We start from the raw sequence: 13,502 nt of genomic DNA, 5'->3' as shown, positions 1-13,502 counted from the left end.
GTGGTCTCTGTTTTCCCAATTGGCCTGTTTGTTGAAATTTGGTATTCAGCATGGTCCTGTAAGCCAACTGAGATCATGCTAGCACTGACTGAGAGAAAGGAATACATTCATGACTTGCTACAAGCATTCTTGTCCACACTGAACAGATTTGCACGTGTATAACATTCTCATGCAGTAACTGACCTGCCACCTGGTTTTGGAGCATTTCCTGGTTCTGTATTTGTGTAGTTGGTTATTTCTCTGTAAACTGTGTTGCACTTGTACCTGTTCAAATGCATTCTATGTCTTCTAGGTAGTTTTTTAGTTTTTCCAATCTGTCAAGACAGCCTTGAACTCTGATCTGCTCTTTGCATGTACCCCTCTCTCTTCTAGTTTTTTTGTGGCCTGAAAAACGAAATATTCAACAGTCATTTACCCAGTAAGTTCTAAATAAAGCTTTGGAGACCTTCACTGAAATTACTTTGGTTTTATGTAAGCTACTCTGCAATTATGATTTTTCCAACTGCATCAGTTCCAAGAATATGTTCCTTTAATTTTCCTATGATAAATGTCTTGAGAGTTATATTTTATTAGAGTAATAGATTCATAGAATGATATTGGTTGAAAGGAACCTTTAAAGATCATCTAATCCAGCCCCCCTGGCATGGGCACGATGTCTTACTGGATGAGGGTGCTCAAAGCCCCAGGAGTCCATGGAGGACATGCACTCAAGCAGTAATGCAATTGGTTCTTAGAGTGAAATTAGTTCAATTTTAGAGATTGTTCTTGACATGTCTTTGTTGTTTGTGACTTCTCTTTTCTTACAGGTGTGTACAAATACATATGAATAGGTTGACTATAAGAATGAATCCAGTAAACAGTGCTGAGGTGATTGGATTTTAAATTTTTCTTTTGTTCTCAGCCAAATTCTTCCTGTTGGTGTAAATAAAATTTGTAAGAATTTCCTAACGTTTGGGTTTTTTTTGCTGCATCAAAAATATTGCCAGTATATTCCAAAACCTTACTAGAAATGGTTTCTCATGTCAACTTCATTAGCTGATGTAGCTGAAATCTGCTGTTATCAGCTCAGTCAACTGCAGTAGGTGAAGAGCAGGAAAGGCCTGTCTGCTCAGTGTTCCTGATTCACTTGCCTAAAATAGACTCCCAACATGATTGAGGCACCTCCTCACTGTATTAACATATAAATACAGATAAATTCTCCTTTAATGCATGGGATTGTAAATCAAGAATATGCAGTGTACAACAAACCCACTTCTCTTTGCAAATGGTCTCTGGATAGTTATTCTGCCTCTGTAGATAGTACTAGGAAGTACTTAAGCTGATTACATTATGTGAGTTGAGTCACATCCGTGTTTGTTCCTTGTTTTATGGCTGTTAGTAAATAAACGGTTCAGCCTCAGAGACATCATTCCATTTGCCAGCTTTTGTTCCTCCTTGTTGTGACCCCTTCCCACCATTCCTGTATCCTTGTCCAAAATGCAATTGGTTAAACGTTGTTGTGAGCTCTTCTCTATCTCACTCACTGCTCATGGTTTAAACTTCTTCAGTAGATTTGTAAACTGGTTAGGCAAGGATGCTGTTCCTTTCTCCTGTGAACTGAAGTTCACCCATTGCAGATCGTTGTGCAATCTGCATTTATGTAGTGGGCTTGTTTTGAATGGTTTTCTGGTTTTGTTTGTTAGGTTTGGTTTGGTTTTTGGTTTTTTTTAATATTTGACAGTACGGCATTAGCAGCGGTATGAAGGAAACTGAAGATTTGCAAATTATGTGCTAATTGTATCCAAAGCTGCTGAAATCTTTTGAACTGTATCAAACAGAAGCCTTATTTCCTTTTCAGTCATTAGCATAATCTGAATGTTAGTAATCCAAGATAAAGAGTTTAGCCAAAGGACTAAAAGGCATGATGCAGAATCTTATTAACGAGAATTTTTTGAACCTGTGTCAGGGTATGGTGTAGTGAAACTTCTCATTAGTGTATTAGGATTTTCTGCAAAGAATGTGAAAGTGTTTATATATGTGTATGTCTGGGTGAGTTCAGTACTCTGAATTGCCCTAAATATTAGAAGCTAACATCATGCTTGCCTATATAGATGTAGCAAACATTTTTTTTAGCCTGTTTTTGTTAGGTATTTGCCTTCAGGGGTTCCAGGTTTGGAAATTGTGATCTTGTATAGTACGTTTTTAGTTTTAAAATAAACTATTGTCTTTCTTTTCAGTTGTTCTGATTGGCTCATAAACATTTGTCGAAGAAAGAAAGACCTGAAGGCTCGCACGGTGTGGCTTGGGTGTCCTGAAAAGTGTGAAGAAAAGTACCCCAAAAATGCCATAAAAAATCAAAAGTACAACATCTTTACCTTTATACCTGGGGTAAGGCAACTAAACATTTTCTGGTGTTGTGCTGACTGTATGTTTTGTAGTGTTTTCTGACTTTTCAAAAAAAAGATAATTTTATTTGCCCAGGTTCTTCTTTTTCTTTCTGTATTTTTCTCAGTGATTTCAGTGAAAGTTAACAGTTAAGAGCAAGGTTGCATTTTTGTTAAATTGTTTGGTTTTTGAAGGGCTATGTACTTAATTACAGTTTGAGTGGTTGGAATTCAGTGAAGCTTTTGAAATTTAAGTTATTTTCTTTGCAGTTTTCTATTCAACATTAGAAATTTGTAATCCTTTTTAAAAAAGAAACAGTTCTGCATGCAAAGGATTGACTTTAATTGAGAAGTAAATAGTTGAAAATTTCAATTTAGTCCCATGGATCTTTTCTCATACTCCTTGCCATTGAAAGTATAATAAATAATGAATTTCAAAATGGATAAAATGGACAAAAACAACTAACATCTCCATTTTGTATCACAAGTAGGCCTAATTTAATGCTCTTCAGAGTTGCATTTGTTATTGCAGTCTTTTTGCAGGTATTTTTGATTTTGAGTGCAGTTCTTCAGCAAATACTTTTGTTGTGGAATGAAAAGTTTTTTTGTCACTTTTTTCCTATGAAGCCATATTGTGCCTTAATTTCAGTTTTTTGCTTGTACTATACACCATATGTATATGAAGACAAAAGAGAAATTACAGTTTTGTCTAGTTCATAGTTTTTTTAAAAAAAGTGTTGTTATAATGAAACTTAGCAACAGACACAATTTTTGAAACTTAAGTAGTTAAACCTAAAAATGTATCCTAGTGTGATATTATAAATTTTAGTATTACACTTTTAGTCATATTTTTACAAATACCATCCAAGAGTCCTGTGTCCCATAGCAAAAACTGAATGTCTTGTACTTTTGAATACATTGAATGCTTTGTCTTAAATTTTTTATTTAAGTCATCATGCTGATTTATAAGAGTATTGATTCTATTCTTCTGGCCTCTTTAGTCCAAAGACTGTCAGGTGTTTGGTAATGCATTTCCTTATTAAAACAACAACAAAAAAAATTAATGGCTTTGTAATTAAGACTGATCTTCTGTCAGGAAAATAAAATGTCACTTATCGCATGTGAATAAAATATTCTCATCATTATTGGACAAAGTAAATGTTTTCTTCCAAAGTTTAAATTATTAAATACACTGAAATTAGTTAAGCCACATATGCTTTCCTAAAGGTCACAAAATTCATTAAGCATATGGTAAGCCATTGATTATTGCAACTCGAATTCTGCAGTGTGGGTTACAAATTGTGAACCAGATTCACATTCCTTATAGGGATCAGACATAGTCTGCAATTCCCTATTGTGAGAGAGAATGTTTGTTCTGATCTTTTAAAAATCTTGGTTTTATCCAATAGGTCAAGTCAGATTTTTAATTTGGTGCTAGTATTTGAAAACTCAATAGTTCCTTCAAAATGAAGTGAGATCCTAAATGTAAAACCCAATAGTTGGTGAAAATGAAATGTTTTCAAATTTTAATTTTAGATATAAAGTAAGACTTTTCATTTATTAAAGTATTGTGCAGCTGGGTTTTTTTTATGCTGCTTTACTAGAAGTAATTTGTAGGGAACATCACTGTATTGGTTCCAAACCCATAAATATAACAAAATCATAAATATTGACTCCAATGGTCTTCTCTGGTTGAAATTTTCATTGTGTGAAATTTTGTGTTCTCTTCTATGGTTTTTAAACATTGAGGCTGGCAATGGGTAGTATTCAATGATTTCATATCCAAACACAAACTTAAAATAGTCCTTAGATTAACAGAATTTTACTTGCTGCCTGAAAGAGCAGTAACATTTCCAAAATATCACCTAATTTCTGAACATTACATAAAACACTACCTGCTTCTCCCTTTATACCAGTCTGTACAATTTCATATACATCTTGATACAGCTGCTTAGGAATTTTGCATAAGTTTCCATAAAACATATCTTCTGTGATGGGTGGGTTTTGAAGATACCTCTCCTAAACTTCAAAGCAGTAGTTTTGTTAGTTTTCTGTAGCTGGAGACTTTTCAATTTGCTTAACTGGACTGAAGTGCTTAGCTTTGTATTGAATGAACTGTCAGTGGTCTGCCAGGATTCAAAAGGTTTGTAGGAATGTGTTTTTTAACTTCCACCTTCTCCTACAAGATCTGCACCTCCTAATGTACTGTCTGGACTTTTCTTTGATCAGGCATATCAAGTTTTTGTAAATAGTTAAACATACTAGCAGAAATGAGTGTATGAACTTCATCAAGATCAATGTAAGGCACAGGTTGAGCCTGAAATACTTTCATTTTGGAAGAAGGCTCTGACCTTTCTGACAAGTTCTGATTTCACTTTTTTATCTTTACAGGTTTATTGGTAAGTCATGAAATAGCACTCTGTGCTCTGAAAAAAATTCTTATGCTTGGAGGATGTTTAGGTAGTCTCTAGCTGAACTGGCAGCTTTGAGGTACCAGTACTTTGTTGTGCCTGCCAGAATGACACTTTGAACTTTCCTGAATATTTTTTCGTAGCACCTAGGTTTTTATGTAATTAAGTAATAAATACGAGCTAAATAACTTGAACTTTTATGCAGAAGTCGTTGTAATATTAACTGAATTTTAAGATTAGAAGATGGAGACAATCTCTGAATGTGGCTTTTTGATCTATTCTGAATGTTTTATCCCTAAGATAATTGGTTATTCATTTTCTTAAGTCTCAGTGTTCCAAGTTCAGTAACCGCTTCTCTTAATGCTGCTGGAGGCACCATATTAGCCTGGCTTACTGAAGGAATATGTGAAGACTTTGAAGATTCAAAATTCTATAAAATGAATAATGTTCTTAGCATTGTAATTACAACCAAAGCAATCTTGAGAACATGTGCTTGCTGAAGTGGTGCTTTTAATTACCAAAGGAATCTCTGCATCTGACATTGCTTTGGAGTATGAGACAATGTATTCTGTGATAAGTCTACTGTGGCTTCACTTAAAAGTTGGATAATTAGCTCTGAGTTTAAACCAAATATTTGACTTAGTAATAAATATATCTTAACACCTATATATACCTGTTTAGGTATATGTACCTAAATACCTATTTTTAAATTTTTGCACAGTGATCTTGATACATAGTCCAGTTTTCAAAATATCCAAAACTTAGCCAATTGTTTGTTTAGAGTGAAAAGTGGCAATACTATCAATGGATTTTTCTCAACAAAAATTGCAGTATAATATAAAAATAGCAGTATAAATAATGTAGTAGTATGTGATGATCTATAATGTATTGTGCTATATAAGTAGTGTAATAATGCCATCTTATAACAGTATGACATTTAATGTTTTTGTATCTCCTATCATGAAAAAGTATACTTTATGTATATTATGAATGGAAATTTTAAGACATTTATCTACTTTCTTTTTCATTTTAGGTTTTATATGAACAGTTCAAGTTTTTCTTGAATCTCTATTTTCTCATCGTGTCCTGCTCACAGTTTGTACCAGCACTGAAAATAGGCTACCTGTACACATACTGGGCTCCTCTGGTAAACAGAAAAATACTATTAACTAGAAATTTGGGGGTTTTAATGTCAATGAAAGGTTCATGTCTATGTACATTGCATAAACCTGCAACTGGTAAACTACAGTGGTCAAAGACCATAACAGAAGTAAAATGCTTATTTGAAAGCTGTTGTTTGACAGCCTTCCCTTCCACTTGCCTACTATGCCTCTGTTCCACAGGCAAGGTCGTTTTTATTAACCAGCTAGTGTCAATGTGTAATGCTCCATTCTGCCTGCTGGTCACTTGAGAATTTAACAAAACCAACCAGCAAAAAAAGCTCCAGCTACTAAAGAAACTTACAGGGTAACATAGGTAATTTGCACGTTAAATATCTTTCCATTTATTGTTATTTGGTGACTATTTTGTGTTTTCAGACTAGGTCAGAATTGTGAGCATAAATTTTTTGCATTCCTTCTGTATAAGTTTTGATTACAACCTTTTCTCAAAAAAATTGAGATTAAATATTTAAAGTCGTGGATAAATCAGGAGGAAATTGTGCCTTGAAAATAAGTTATTAATTAAACACGCTTCTCCTAATTGATCATCCTGCCAGTTGCACTGGCTTTCTTTTGATAGTCTTTTTATTATTGAGGTCTCTGCAGTATTTTCTTGGGAAACTGATCAAACCACTTGCTTCTGACTCAGGTTTCCTATGGTTTGCAAACTGAATACTCTTCAGAGGAGACCCGTTTGGTAGTCTGCCAGCTGTATTGCCATGATTTGGAAATATTTTCTTATTGTAACCAGATCATTACCTTTTCTTTCATCTTCTTCCCAGTCCCTTCACACTAGGTTTCAAGGCAGGAAGATCAAATGCCTTATGTTTTAAACTTTATTTAAAAATTGGTATTTTTCAGTAGCATTTATTCTCAGCAGTATTCAGGAAGAGCTGTGACATGCTGACTGCTTGAGTAAAGGTCGTTTTTAATGAGTCAATAGAGTAAATATTCTGGATTGATTTAATTGTTTTAATTGTTGTAACGTGTCCTTTTAACTATGGATAAATGGAGAGACCATCCTGGATGTTCTTCCCGCCTCTCTTCCCAGAATTTTGCTTCTTCTGCAACAAAAAAACGCTTTCAAGACAGAAAGCCTGTTCAACAGTGGGATTTTAAATGGATATTTACAAGTCTTTGTCACTGACACAGTAAGAAAAGACAGAAGTCAGCCTTCTCTGGAATTTGCTCTGTTCACCATGATGTGCTGTGTGCACTGCTAATACATTAGTGGGATAGTAAGGAAAAGGAACCAGTAAACCTTTAGCATCTCAGCTCATTTTTATCCTGCTCTAAGGAGGGAGAAAATACTGTGTTTTATAAATGCCAGTGATCTGTTCTGTATAAATATGTTTGTCTTATTCAAAGGTATTTTGAATTATGCATCCCAGTTTTCACATTTAGCTTGAAAATACTAGTATCTCAGTATGTTTTTTTTGCTAAACTCACTTGTTTCTGCTTTAATAGCTTTTCTGCTAATAATCAACCTCCAGGTAAAAGGCAGCAATTAAATGTTGAGCAAAGCTAAGCATCTATGCAAAAAATAGAAAATATTTAAGCTGCTCCATTGGTCTTCTTTTGCTGCTTAACAAATAAATTTAGGGTTTTTTTAAGGGCGTGTAACTGCTGATAAATCTTCAGTAATAATCAGAGGAGTAGCTATGACTTGTATTTTCTCTCAAAATTTTAAAGAAAATTGTTTGCCCTGATACATAAATCCAAATGACTAGAAGCTGACTATTGCTAGAACTGTTTCAGGATTTTTTTTTATGGTGTAAGTGGATTTTGTGGGTTGTTTTGTTTAGGATTTTTTTGCCATTGGTTTGTTTCAACAGATTTTTACAAAACAGATACAGTTATATCAAGTCCCAAAGTTCTTAAAACAAGACTATTTTGCTAATTTATTTTCAATTACTTTAGGGAATGGACTTCTCATTTTCACTCCAGTATACAAAAGGTTTTAAAGCATACAGGTTTGATTGTAGGTAGTACGTTAAAGATACTTACCTGCTTACAGTTGAAGAAAGATGACAGGTTCCCTTTTAAACTGGCTTCACAATTTTAGCTCTCCTTTGGAAAAATACAGCTTCTTTTGAGCAAATGAGTAAAAAGAGAAGTGTCTTTCTTCAATTGTTCCTCATAGTCATGGTGAGCTGTACTCAGCTGCTCAGTTAGAGGCTGCTAGAAGAAATTCTTGCAAGTAGCACCTTGCATTCTGTGTTTTGATTACTATCTAGTATCAATGTGTGTGTAAATGAGAAATATGTTTGAAGGTGCTTCAGGAGTGCCCTTTTTTTATGCAGCTTAAATATCTATATTGCCAAAGCATATGAAAATACTGCTGTCAGAAAGGGAGAAAATCTGTTTTTTTTCATTCAATTATGCCCTGGGGAATAAAAAGAGAATGCTTTTTGCATAGGCCATTTTTTGTTCTATGTAGTTCCACTATAATTGTAGCCAATGTAAACTTGAACAAATAAGTAGTGCTTAACAGTAAGATCACAGCTGGATAAGCCTTGGAACTTTGGTCTGGAGCTGCAAAACATTGCTAAAATCTGTAGGAGGATTTTAGTCAACACTTTTAGGAAATCTCTACACCTTCACTCCTTTCATATTTCTGGGACATTAGGGGAAGTTTGGCAAACTGTGGATTTCTGCAAGAGAAGTCAAATGGCATACATTTTCTGCTATAAAGTAGTGGTGGCTGTCTGAAGCTAGACAGATAATGTAAAATCTTATTTTTGGTGGATTTGTTAATATTTGAATTTTGCATCCATTTTATTCATAATAATGAAAGGTCCTTCTGCTGGTAAAAATGGTCTTTCTCTTTCACTGATGGTCAAAAACTCAAGTGCTGAGTCTAAGACAGAAGATCTTATCTGAGGAGGTTTAGAGAGGTAGAGAGGAAAATTACGTGCTTATTTGTTGTGTTTTTTAGCTCACCACCCTTTCTAGCCAGAGACCATCACAGCAGAGTGAAGCCCTCTGTGCACTTCCAGTAGCAGCTGCAGTAGCATTGTCTGTGAAAGGAGCAGCCAAAGCATTTAGATACGTAGTTTTTCAGAACAAATCCCCTTTTCCTTTGTCCATATTTGAGATGTGTTGCTAAATAGCTACATATAAGATGAAAAACTATAGAACTAGCCATCCATTTGACTTTTTCTGTGTATTAGGAAAAAGGCAATTTTTCAGCATTAGAATTGGAGAATTTTTAAATGTTTTTGGTAAAGCCCTAAAGTTTGTGGATGATAAGGAAATAAGCTTATTGAAACTATAAAGACTGTCTTTAAGTAATCCAAAGCGTCTTCCTTTTTTGCATTTCAAAATACTGTCTAAATTATGTGTTTTGGACAGGTTGTTACTGTAATTATATTTGTACAATGTGCAAGTATGATTTTGTTTTTCCTGGACTAAACCAAGATACTATTTTAACTTATTGAATAAAAGACTCAAATCCCAATTAAAAAGAAAAAAGTAAATGCTCTAAGCACATGTTCTTACTCTCTGTAGTGTTCCTACTTATCTATTTCTAATCTAGCACTGAGAATTCTGAACTGCATAATTGTATCTTTAACAGGGATTTGTTTTGACGGTCACAGTGGTACGGGAAGCTGTTGATGAATTTCGACGTTACAAGAGAGACAAAGAAATGAACTCACAGTTGTATAGCAAGCTGACAGTACGAGGTTAGCAACACCATTTTATAAATCCTTAAAATATTTCATCTTTTTTATACATTTGCAGGCTTTCAGTTCAAAGAAATAACTAATAGTTTCAAGCTGTAATACTCAGTATGAAACTTATATTCAACTAAATAAAGGAAGTGATTTTCCTTAGACAAATACGATGGTTAAATTTGGTCTGTTTAGGAATTTTAATAAGTATTTGGTTGTTTGTCAAAGAAAGGTGTATGTATATAATTGTATATATTTTTTAAGAATTCTGCTGTTTAGTACCCTGACTTCAAGGTGCAATTTACATCTGAAATTGATGCTGAACAGTAACTCAACAACATTGTCAACCATGTATCAAGCATATATAGGAAATAAGGGAGTAGTAAATAATGAAACTAATTAAAATTCCCTGGAGCTTTTCAGATTTGGTGGATGTATTTGTGCCTAAGAAAAGGAAGGTGTATTGTGAGTCAGCTTCAATATCAAAAATATTAATTTGAACTTTTGCACGTAATTTAAAATCTGTTTGATCGTGCAATATGGAACAGCCAGTTTTCTTTAATGAAAGGAGAAATCAGTTATGACTTTTTTTGGACTCAACACCTTTAACAGGTTTTCATGAAGACTGTTAAGGAAGTGAAGCACTTCAGATGTGAAGTGAAAATTACATTTTGTAGGATATTGTAAATTTTAGACATGGGCAGAAGAGAGAACTGTGCATTGCTCTTCACTTTTATGTGCTTAGCACTTCTTACTGTTAGATACAGAACAGAGTGCCACATAGAAAGGTGCCAAAAAATATTATCAAATCCAATTAATAACCTTGCATTATGACTCACTATTACCATCAAAAGGGTTTGTTTTTTTTATTTTTTTCAACGATTTTCCTTGGCATAAAAATTCTAAAAGGGGGAAGTGAAGGGAGTTTGAGGTTGCACCTCAGGCAGTATATACAGACATGGTGCCAAATGTAAACTCTTTTTACTTCTTCCTAACACACATTTCAGCGCAGCCTTTAGTATATCTTGGTGAATATTTTCTGAAAGTCAGTGGGAAGAGTAACATCACCGGGTCTTGGAATCTTGATTAGAAGCTAAACTCTTGGAGTAGCTCCGGATAATATTCTCTCCAGAAAATAAATGGATGAAAAGCTTGTAATGTAACACAAGTATGTTCTGTATGTTCCCTTTTTTTGAGTAATTGGAAGGTAAACATACAGCCAACAGTCTCGTTAGTGATGGCATAACCTAGCAGCTGAGAGGCATTCATGCTTCTTCCTTGCTGTGTGCATGCATACCTGCATTGTTTTCTGGAGTTTCCATCCTGAAAGGAACAACTGTAGGGAATAGTCTCATATTCTTTCTTTACTTGTCAGTGTGAGATAGTGTTATCAACATTTAGAAGTACAGCTGTTGAAATTTGGCATATGGGACAATTGGCATAGCTATAATTTGTTTAACACGAGGGTTTCACTGCTGGCATCCAAATCTTTTTTACAGTCATTAATACAGTCTGTTAGGAAATGGACTCTTAATGGCTTTTGTTTCAAAGTTGTAATTTAAACTGCCAGTTGGCCTGTTTGTTTTTTAGATCTGTTATCATAGGCCACTGAACACTCACCTTGAAACAGATAGTACAATCCTACCCTATTCAGCAACAATGTTAGTAATCTGAAATTCTTAATTCAGAAAACATGTACATTTTATGGTTACCTTTGTGATGTACATGTTAAGACTGACATTTTCTCTTTTAAGAGCAAAGTTTGGTACCTTTCGTGCTTCTCTTTTTTAAACATACGTTTAGAGTTAATAGAGATTTAAGCAGCATTTAAGTAGAAGTTTTGGAATTGCAATTTTGTCTTTCCCTGCTCATATTGTGTGAAGGTATATGTATTTGAAAAACCCTTCATTTTGTGTCTTCTTCTAGAAATAAGGAAGTAGTCAATGAAAATTTTATTTGGTCACCTTAGAGATTTAAAAGTAGTATACAGTGGTGTGTAAGTAAAGCCCAGCAGTTGTATCAGGAACTGACACCTAGAGAGAAGGGACTTATTAAAAAGAAGCTTTGAAAATGCCCCCTTTTTAAAAAAAGGATATCAGCTTTTATCCTACAAGAGTGTTTTTCATTTTGACTTTCAGACTTTGGTGTCAGTGCTATCATGAATTCATAGTTGAATTTGTTCTATTTTGTGTGTTTTTTGAAGATTGGTCGTCTACAGAAGTAAAAACTCTGCTTACAATCAACTCTGAATCCCATGTTGACAATTATGTGCAATTATTGAATTAATAATGTTTTGAGTAATATCTAATTTTAAGAGTGAAAACATTACTGCAGTCACCACTCAGAATTATACTACATGTTGCCACAAACCCATATATAAAATCATAAGTAGTGATAAATTTCACTTTTTTCCTAATAGGGTTCTTCCGTAATGAGATATTCTGAAAAGGAGAGATATAATTTTGATACCAAAAATGGGACTTCCTCCCATCATAATATTAGACCAAAATTTTTTACATGTTTAAAAAAGATGTAGGTTTCTCTTATTTATCTGTGTAAATTAATAAAATCAAATGCTATGCTTCCATACACTATTTTAAAAATAACTTTCAATATAATAACATAATTTTTTCATAATGACAGTATTCTTCAAGTGGAAGAATTTAGTTAGGCCTACTATACTAAAGTACAGGCTAATGATTTGGAGAAAGAAGGCTTTGTTTCTTGTGAATGAACAAACTTGATACTTATTTAATTAAAAGCCTGAAAACTGATGCCACTCTTAAGAGTCACTTTTCAGAGTGGAACTGCACTTTATACTGCTCTAGCATTTTTTTTTCCTAATGATTTTATGACTTGTGCTAGTTTTACAGTCTTCTATTTGAAATATTTATTTTTTTCCATCTTAAAGTGAGAGAAACTGACATAGAGATGTTGAGCAGGTTGCCCATGCTCAAACTAGACAGTAGAAAAACTTAAAATTAACAAGGCTCAGTGTTCAGTTTTGGTTGATAAAAATGAAAATTTAATGAAAAAAATGTCTAGTTAGTTGTTTTCCAAATTATGTGTTTACTAAAGGAATAGAAACATATTTATCGCAATAGAAGTTATTGGGATCGAAATTGTGATTAACTACTTCCATAAAGATAGTGTGGGTCAGCTGATTTGTAAACTAAATTTTTTATACAGTGCTGCAGAAGATTAAAATTGGAAAGTCTGTGACTATCTATCAGGCTTAACTTTCCATTGGAATCTTCCTAAGTCTTGGGGAATCCTAAACATGTAAAACGTATGAATGCTGTCTTATGACTTGCATGTTGCTAGTGTAACATCTACTGACTTTTGAGGATAAGAGTGTTCATGTTAGTAACTGTTGAAAACTAAGAATTTCTTTCTAGTAATTCAAAATCTTGAATATGTGTTTATTGTAATCAGCTTTTTAAAATAATAATGAGCTGTTCAGAGCAGGAAATCAAGGGGGGAATGGAACATCTCTTTTAAATGTTACTTATTTGTGGTTGGATAGGTATTGACCAGATTAATATCTGTAGGCTAATTCTGATTCGTGAGATATTCAGTGATATGCAGTTCCCTATTTGACATGTAACATGGAAATGCTGACTATGTTGAATGGTCACCTTTGTTGAATTTGCAGTGTGTTACTTTGCACTTTGTGAGATGGTGAACCTGCTAACCATAAAGTTTGAATTGTTTCTATTTTTTGAACCCGTCTTGGCAAGTGATGAAACACGCAAATCAGTAATGCATTGAAGTTTTTAAGTGAGCAAGTTAATTAAGTGTACCTGTGTCTCATGTCTGCCATGTGATTATTTTCCTTTGTTTACTTGATGCTTGATTATTGGATCAAATATATTGCAATGTTCAGTGTATGAA

General features: G+C 33.8%; 1 protein-coding gene across 3 annotated transcripts in view; it reads left to right on the top strand.

Moving 5' to 3' along the window:
• Window positions 1-13,502, top strand: part of ATP9B (ATPase phospholipid transporting 9B (putative)) — a 154,916-nt gene that overhangs the window by 22,974 nt on the left and 118,440 nt on the right. For all 3 annotated transcript variants that reach the window (XM_038129522.1, XM_038129521.1, XM_038129523.1), the window contains 3 exons: window positions 2,217-2,367; window positions 5,808-5,921; window positions 9,512-9,620. In XM_038129522.1, the coding sequence (XP_037985450.1) occupies window positions 2,217-2,367; window positions 5,808-5,921; window positions 9,512-9,620 (374 nt within the window). The remainder of the gene's footprint in view (window positions 1-2,216; window positions 2,368-5,807; window positions 5,922-9,511; window positions 9,621-13,502) is intronic.

Source organism: Motacilla alba, chromosome 2 (assembly GCF_015832195.1).
Source record: "Motacilla alba alba isolate MOTALB_02 chromosome 2, Motacilla_alba_V1.0_pri, whole genome shotgun sequence".
Lineage (NCBI taxonomy): Eukaryota > Metazoa > Chordata > Aves > Passeriformes > Motacillidae > Motacilla > Motacilla alba.
The sequence above is the reverse complement of the archived record's forward strand: the minus strand, read 5'-3'. Positions and strand labels throughout refer to the sequence as shown.